Here is a 9,537-nt window from a genome sequence, read left to right as displayed (position 1 = left end):
ATTTGGGGTGCAAACGCATTATGTATTGACTGTAACATAGCATCAGGATCCTATTTAAACGGAAATCCAGTTCACATTATCCATCAGTTCTTCCCAACCGTACCAACGGGGTATAAAATAGTTGAGGTACCCCAAAATATTTTGTATTATCCAGTGAGTATTAAAACAATTTTTAACCTTACAGTAAAAATTATCAACCAAGCAGGTAAACTTGTTGACTTTGGAGGGGAGGAGGTTACTGTAAATCTACATCTTAGAAAACGTATATAATGGTTTTAGTTTTTTCTCGCGAACCAAAAACATATATAAAGAGATTACCTTCTACAAAAATAACTCCATCTCTACCAAAATCATATAAAAGGAGAGATTTACCTTTTAAACAAATAACTCCATCTAATCGTCGCTTTCTTCAATCGTTAGGATTTAAAGTCTTGGTATAATGGAAATTCTTCACGTTACTGGTCAACCTTTTAATGATAACACTATTGAAGATTATCAGTTCCACACTTATCAACCATACATTCCTGGAAAATTAGGATACAATGATGAAATCCGTATTTCAGTACAAGATTTGGATAGTTTGACGTTTCCAGCAAATAGTTTCCTCTATATTGAGGGCAAATTAGCCACACATGACAATAAAACACCAACCAAAATAAAATTTATTAATAATAGTATAGCTTACTTGTTTCGTGAACTACGTTTTGAATTAAATGGGGTAATAATTGACTCAGTACGTGATGTAGGATTAGTATCAAGTATTAAAAACTATCTTAGCCTTAACGAAAATCAAAGCTTGCTATTGGAAAATGCTGGTTGGTTTCCAAAAATGAGTAGAATGGAAAATAATAGTGAAGTCCCTAAAAACAATGTTTTGGTAGATTCAAATGGAAACTTTAATGTGTGTATACCTTTAAGACTATTATCCGGATTCTTTGAAGATTTTAGAAAAATTATTATGAACATGAAACAAGAATTGATACTTATTCGATCAAATGATGATATTGATGCAGTAGTAAGCGAAGATGAGACTGAGCGTCCAAAAATTGACATTACTAAATTATATTGGGAGGTACCACATGTAACTCCTAGTATTCGAGAACAGTTGCGACTAAACAAAATTTCACATACAAACCAAGAACTACCTATTAAATTTCGAAGTTGGCAAATGATTGAATATCCAGCCCTAAATAACTCTACACGTCACACATGGTCAGTGCGGACTAGTACCAAAATAGAAACTCCACGACACATTGTTGTTGCTTTTCAAAATAACAGAAAATCAAAATTAACAAAAGATATGAGTAAATTTGATCATTGCACTTTAAAGAATATTAAAGTGTTTTTAAATTCTGAGAGGTATCCCTATAATGATCTTCAACTAGATTTTAAGACTAATAGGTTTGCCAAACTATATGAAATGTTTGCCAATTTCCAGGAGAGTTATTATCACATGACCTTAAACCAACCCATATTTAATCCAATTGACTTTAAAACAATTGCTCCACTTATACACATTGACTGCTCTCGTCAAAAAGAAGTAATTCAATCCGGATCTGTTGTGCTTCGTATAGAATTTGAGACAGATGAACCAACAACCTCTGATATCTCAGCCTATTGTCTAATACTTCACGAGAAAGAATTCACATATAACCCTCTAACAAAAATTGTGAAACAATTGTAAAATATTTATATTATACAAAACAGGTGAATGCAAATTAGGGAGCACCTGTATGCAAATTAATGAGCACCTGAAAATTAGGGAGTTTGTTTTAAATAGGGAGCAGCTGTATGCAAAGAGCAGGTACAGGTGTTGTAAAATTGTATCTAATGAGAGACTTCCCGTATGAGGACTGTATAAGGGTCAGGTGCTAATTATGGCATTATATGCGAAACTCTCTCATGCGCATGACTGAAAATTCTTTTAAAAATACAAATTATGCACTACACAAACTCAGTCTGTAATCATGTGCTTAATAGTAGATGTCCAAGGTTTTATTACCGAAAAAAATAAGTTTATCGTGAAAGAGTTTGCAAGTTATGATGGTCAAAAAATTAGTCATTTTTTTTTTAAACCACCATATCCGATACGATTATTGGGTCCTGAATATTATAATCAAGCTGTTTGGTTGATGAATAACCATCATGGATTGAACTGGAATCACGGATTTACACCAGTACACCAGTTCCATAATATTATCCAACATTTGACAAGAGGCGTTAATGCTGTTTATGTTAAAGGGCGAGAAAAGTCACAGTACATCAAAAAGTATAGTCTATCCCCAGTTTTGGAGTTTGATGAACAACCAGCTCTGCAGAAAATGGAGCCAAGATGTCCATATCATTCAAACAGTGGGAGTGTTTGTGCTTTAAGTAATGTATTTCAACTTTATGATACTTTTATAATGAAATAAATTTTTTTTTTTACATTTTGTTTTATTAATAAAAAACCTTATTAAAAAAATAGTACTTTATTCAATAACTATTACATGTTACAATTTATATTTTGAAGTGCAAGTTTACACAAATGACAACTGGATTGAGCTGGGGCGAATCCTTCTAACTCTGTTCTCCACTCAGGACGATTGAAATGAACGAAACATGGGAGACGAGTTTGAACTTCAAAATCCTGGCAAAATTTTCTGGGTAGTATAGACCATGAACGGAGAAGTTCAATTGGGTCTACAAATTTTCTTACGTAGGCTAGGCTAAAATATTCCAATTCTGTGGTCGTGAACTTGTACAACGGTTTTTTTGGATGCTCTGCCATTATGCGAGACCGGAGGCAACAATCCATCTTTAGTAAATCGGTTAATGTTCTTAAAGACCAAGTCTATCCACTTTTGCTCTTCGTATCTGGAGAGAAAAAATAGTCTTACGTCTGCTTCTGGTTTTGTTGTGTAAACTTTACCACTACGCAAGCGCATCACTCAAACACAGCTTTGAAAACTGTTTAAACATAAGTTGTTTATCTTTGTATTCACTTTTTAACTGGTTAATACGATTATTTATATGATTGATATATCTCTGACTTTTGTAAAATAGAATATCACGTTTTATCCTTTTAATGCGTATACTAAACTGATTAAGCCGTTCACGAAACCTTCTTGAGTCCATACTGTTTAAATTAACGATGGTTCTTCCTTATATCCTTCCTACCCCCATTGACACCGGTTGCAGGTGTGTTGCTCATTACCCCCACTCATAATAATATATTAACACTAGAGTGTACCAAGCAAGGTGTGTAAGACTTTATCAGCTAGCGGGGACTCATTCCTGTTGAAACTTGTTAAGCTAAATCATAAACCAGTTCGTTAGAGTCCCTCACAAAATCTAATTTGTATGCTATTAATTATGTGTTCAAGTATAATAAACGAAGGGAACATACCATATAAATATTGTGATAATCTACTTAGCTATAGGAGTGACGAATGGGAAACATTTTCGAGACTTCCTTTTTATATTGTACGACAAAAGCTTTGTCTCGTTTGTCGTAAAATGTCTGGAACTAGACTTATTCGAAGAAACTTAATATTTAAAGGATGGAAATTGGTATTTGAATTTTGTGCATTTTGTAGTGAGACTAGACCTATGGGACTATCTCATCGTTCTGTAGGTTATCGTGAAGGATTATTGGAATCCCCACCACATAAATGGGACTCCCCACGTCCAAAGTTAGATTTACTATAAATAGACGTTAAATTCTAAACAGCTATTATTATGATGGTATCATTAAACTTTATTGTTTTACAAGCAATTGTGGGAAATTTGCTCTTAATTCAAGAACCAATCAATGTTAGAGAAACTTTTGTGTGTTTTGATAGTAATGGTGTACTAAATGACACGTGGCCGTCGAAATGGACAAGAATGAAATCGTATCCGGAAAACAATTTTCTACCAACTTTACAAGCTCAAATAGCTTTGAACAGTACCAAATATAAATTGCGTTTTAGACATTTTAGTGAAAAAATCACTGATTCCGGCTGGTTAGAACTTTATAATGAAAGTCCCAAGGATGAAAAAGGTTTATCTCCAATATTTTATTATATAGCTATATGTTCAACTTTGTCAATAGTTCCTCTGGTAATGGAATTAATTAAAGTTTTAAATAAAAAAATATGTTAATATACAAGTGTTTTATTAATACACAAAAATATACATATGCTTAATTCTTAAATATAATTACAGATAACAAACAATAATTTATAAGTAGGAGTCATAATAAAAAGGTGCAACTTGGAACAATTCCTCATTGGGGATATTATTTAAGTCATATAATGTAGGAGCATCTATCATTTCATTCGCAAAAAATAAAAGGTCATCTATATTACCTTCATGCTGATTAATTAATAAATGGCCCCAAGCCAAAGTAGAGACATCACCAGGAATAACATATCTTTTATCGTCACGGGATGTTAGTGATACCTTATTTCGCAATTCGGTGTAAACAGTGTGCATTTCTGACCTAAAAAAATACATTTTTCTAAATATTGTTTCTTTGTTTTGTACAACTCTTACGTAATCATTTAAATGTAGTTGGTTTTTAACAACATGTCTGGAAACACCTTTCGCTTTTTTCACAATTGTATCAGCCACAATACAATAAGCTTTAGCTCCAGTACCATAAAATGCTTTAATGGTGGTGTTTGGAAATTCATTTTTCATCTTTCCAAGAATTGACTTTGTCTTGTCTACCCCATGTTGATTATTTTCCGAATAATTAGATGTATCAAAGTAACGTAGATTTTTGTTCATATCATCATAAAAGTTTGGTGTTTGTACTTCTAGAATGAGCGAATCAGTATCTGTATAGAGAAGATTAGCATTATTGTGGTACTTGTTTTTTATATACCCGTAGAAGAAATCATATATAAATGTCTTAGATACATCCAGAATAGAAAAACCAATATATAAAGGTTTATCGTAAATAATTTTGGTTTTATTTAAATGAATTGCAACTAAATTTTCGCTGAATATTGATAATGAGTTAAATTCTGGTTTGGCAATTAAAGATTTTGCTCCAACCCTTCCAAAATGGTAGGTCATTATGCTGATCATGCATATTGGGTGGATAATGCAAGTCTACTTCCAACACATACCCCTTTTCACCATCATCATCAATATTAAAAACATTAAATTGGTCAATTTCTTGTTCATTTAACGATCTAAAATTTCCCCAAGGAAGAGGTTGGCTCATGGCGGCGCCGTAGAGATTAGTGGCATCTAGATACATTATGTATGTTTCCGGTTTTGTTGGATCGAAATTATTTAAAAATCTGTTGTTTGCAATACCCATACGTTTCGTACAGGTAGCCACGCCTCCTCTGATCCCTTTTTTGAAAAAGTGTACCATATCAACATCCGTTAAAAGCTGAAGCTCGATATCGGTATATTTTAACATAGCATCCCATGTTAGAGATGGGGCTGTAACATAATGTGCAGGATCCAATTTGTACTCTGTGAGACATACCTTTCTAAAATTTTCAAATATGTCAGCTAGTAGAAGTACATCTGATTTTAAATACAGCATTCCATAATCCCCCATAGATTGGCAGTTAAAATGATCCCAGACCTCCTGTGCTCTGTTATAATCTTCTGTAGTTTTATGTTCTCCCCTTAAATTATCATAAAATTTTTCTTTAGATGGTAGATGTTTCTCTTCTAATTTGATATAACTATCAATATATGTATATGGAAATACACCTTTACGGCGCATTAAACCAAACTCTTTTTCACCTGGGAAATATTTCCTTATTCTATTGCATTGATCAGACTCTAATGTTTGGCTTAATTTATCTAAAGACTTTGCTAAAAATTTAAATGAATCTACAAACCTCAATTTTAAATAAACATTATGTTTTTTTGAATCATTACTCTTGTGTACTAGAACAGATTTTGAAAATGTAATATACTTTTCTTTAGTTTGTGCAATAGCTAATAAATACTGTGTTCTGCAACTTTGATTGTGTAGGATTGTCCATCTGATGGATCACAATGATGTATTGGCTTAAGAATCGACTCAAAGTCAGCATAAATTACAAACGGGTGTTGGCTTGTTTTTTCAATATTGATGAATTTTAGAATATTGGATGAAAGAGTTTCATCACACTTGTTAACTCTAAATTCACTGGATGGGAGTATTGTAGAGATGTGTGTAAACAATCATTTTCTTGGTGATTTTTCAGCTTTTCAAGGGTTGAAATAGTTTGAAGACACCCATCACAGAAATATTGTTTTCCATCATATTTTGTCTTTTGAGTTTTTACTAAGCGATACAAGTCTGTTATGAGACAAGAATGGCTCTGATTATTGTCACTTAATAATAAAAGATTAACATGTGTAAGTTTACGTTGTTGAGTATAGTGAAGTGGTCCTACAACTTCATATTGCATCTTGTTTTCTTTCAAAAATGAATGAAGACCGTAAACGTTAACTGATATATTGTTTAAAATCTCAAACTTGTTAATGTCCTTTAACTTAACCGGGAACCCGATACCATCAAAATTTAGAAGTGTGTCACAAGGAGGATATGACTCTGGTTTTGTTGGATCACCATTAGCAGGAAATATAGCAGCCATCACACAATAAGCAAAACACATGCTATCTTTGTTTTGAATATTTAAAATTGCACCTTTTCTTTTAATCTGCAATGGAAGATTAATATATGCTGATGCAGAAACAGTACTAAATTTGTTAAGGTTGACATCTAGGAATAGAATTTCTTGAAGTGCCCAGTTGGAATCTTTCTCCTGGAACTCTGATGCTTGTGTCATTATCGCTTCAGCATCATACATGTCGGATATGTGACTACTCAAAGTGAAGATTTTATTAGATGTATTCATTGATTTAATATCTGACATCTCATTCTCGGGTTTGTAAAACATCGCAAACAGTTCACAGTTAACTTTAAGAGCCGTGTGTTGAAGAAGATAGTTACTAAGAATTTTTATTACTTTTGGTTTAACCTCATTCATGAAGCCGGAATAGGAAATTTTGTTAGATTTACTCATAAATCGGTATGATGCTGTTCTATTTTTAAATACATGTGTTAGTTTAGTAACACCATTCTCAAGCACTTCAACACCTATTGGTCTTAGTCTCTTTCTCGGAATCGGACAAGCGGCGTAACACGAACTAACTTCATGACGTTGTAAATTAGAACCTCGTGTGAAAGTCTTTCCACATTTGTTACAGATAAACACACGCGAGTTTATTACAAACAGTCATATGTCTACGAAGATTATAAGACCGCGAAAAAGTTTTACCGCACGTACACTGATTCATCTTATATGTTTAAACATCTAGAATGCTTCACCCAAGCTTAAATACCCTTTTTTACCCCTACTCCTGCGCTATAGCCTCTATGTGGGTGCGCAAATGTTTTGCTTTCCACCTTTCTTTATATAAATAACACAAATGAAAAGCTGCGACTATGTCACCCGTATATTTGCAAATTATATTGTAAGGGCTGATATACGCAGATTGCACCCACAAATTAAAAACAGTTAAATATAAAATAGGCAGCAGTTGTTTAACAGATGTTCTGCTTTCCACATTTCTTTATAAAAATGAGACCCGTATGTATGTAAATTATCATGTGGCGGCAACTGTATGTAAATTACACCTGCAAACTAGTGATGGGTGAATGTAAATCAGGAAGCAGATGTTTGACAGGTAAACGACAGTTGTATGCTAACCCTTTGTGTATGGGGATAGGTTAAAAACACAAGTTCCCCACTTATAATAGATATAGGAGAGGTGCTCCTCGGCTTTATAAAATAAAATAAGACACTTATTCGGTCAGTTAAACTTTTACCATAGCAGAAGAGAAATCATGGAACAAGACGATTTAAGTAGTGAGGCATCAACAATTGATCTTGACGAAATAATTGACAGTGAATTTTTAGAAGTAGATAATTCCGAAATTGACGAAAAAATTGTTAATATTAGTGATATTGATAATAGATGGTTTTTAGTTAATCAACAAAGTTACCCTATATGCGTTACAGAACACTATTACATTTTGGACAATACTCCACTGTGCATATCTTGTTTTTTTGAAATATCTGGACATCATTGCGCTGTGTGTGAAACAAAACTATATTCCGTGGTGTTTATAAACCACTGTCTTCTGTGTAATGCATAGACTATACAATTAAATAGGTACTATACTTGGTTATACAAATATATAAATTTTTAAAAAAGTGTTGTTTTAATTCTTTAAGTTTTATTTAATGAAAATGTCCCATATCTCTGAACCCAAAGCAGTTTTTTATCTTGAAATGTATTGTTTAGTTCCGCAGAGATTTTTTAAAATACTTGCAAAAAATCCAAAAAACTTTGTTTTACTTGTTTTTTTCAAAAAAAAACTTTACTAGGAACTTGATATTATCTACCTACTAATACTGTAAAAATTTGGGCCTTTTATCTTCTAAGGATCCAGAGATATTTGATATAAAATGTTAAAAAACACTAAAAAATCCAATTTTCGGACTTTAACTATAATATAAATAAGATCCCAATAACATTTCTTTTAATTTCCAAGTTTGAAAACATTTAATTTTTATCTAAAACCTTTTATTTTTAAAAATTATGACAAATTAAAAAATTTTGTTAAAATCCTGGCCTATTTTATTTGAAATAATCCATGAAGTACGGTATGGTACTGCTGGCGCCATCTTTAATTTCAATGGCGAAACTCTCCAAGATTACATTCAAACGTGAAGGAGAGGTTATCGTTTTAATTTATAGATGGAGCTAAATGACTGAAAAGTGTTCAAATAATAAATAAATGTTTTACTGCTCATCTCTGTTTTAGCAAAGAATATAGACGCTTAAGTAACGTAACATAAAATGGCGGTTCGTTTGTTGATATATTTGAATAAAATCTGTTGTTTTTTCTGTTTGTTTTCGTAAAAAAATGGTGTGTGTGTGTGTCTGTTTGTGGGTGTTTGTGAAATATCTGGATTATTTAAAATTATGTCAAAAAGTAAGTAATCTACGATTATTATTTCATGTTTAATAACAATCAAAATGTTTAATAACAATCGAAATTTGCTTTAAACTATAAGTCAAAACAAAAATTATTTCATGTGTTGGTTTATTTAAAAATTAACAGTATTTTTTATACTTTATACAAAAAAATGATTTCGATTGTCAAATTGGGTCAAAGAATTCATGTAAATTTCATAAAAAGTCATTATTTTTCATTTTTTATCAATTTAGACCATGAAACACCCTAAAGTTTTGTATTTTTTTTGAAAACAAAGCAATATTTTACCTTTGTTGATGTACTAACAGCTATAACTTCATATAAAAGACAAAAAACTTTTTGTCTTTTATATAAGATTGTAACAGTTAGTACATCAAGGAAGATATGTATCAAACAGATAATTTTTAACCTAGGTACTAAGAAAATAAAAGGCAGATTATTGTGTATATTTTTATTTTTTTAGTGACAAACCCAAACAATTCAAGTTAAAAAGTTTTGTATTCTTTTGAAAACAAAATAATATTTTACCTTTGTTGATATACTAA

The 9,537-nt window shown here is 31.8% G+C and overlaps 1 protein-coding gene across 1 annotated transcript; it reads left to right on the top strand.

The window, feature by feature from the left end:
- The first annotated feature begins 439 nt into the window (after nt 1-439).
- On the top strand, nt 440-1,684 carry LOC140444284 (uncharacterized). Its single transcript, XM_072536034.1, has one exon. It carries the CDS (start codon nt 440-442, stop codon nt 1,682-1,684), a length of 1,245 nt encoding a protein of 414 aa, XP_072392135.1.
- The last annotated feature ends 7,853 nt before the right edge of the window (nt 1,685-9,537 follow it).

This window comes from Diabrotica undecimpunctata, chromosome 6, assembly GCF_040954645.1.
Source record: "Diabrotica undecimpunctata isolate CICGRU chromosome 6, icDiaUnde3, whole genome shotgun sequence".
Lineage (NCBI taxonomy): Eukaryota > Metazoa > Arthropoda > Insecta > Coleoptera > Chrysomelidae > Diabrotica > Diabrotica undecimpunctata.
Note: the sequence above shows the minus strand (reverse complement) of the source record. Positions and strands in the feature narration are given on the sequence as shown.

Bases quoted from the DNA above. Each gene is read 5' to 3' on its own strand.
- LOC140444284 (XM_072536034.1), top strand. From the start codon at position 440: ATGGAAATTCTTCACGTTACTGGTCAACCTTTTAATGATAACACTATT.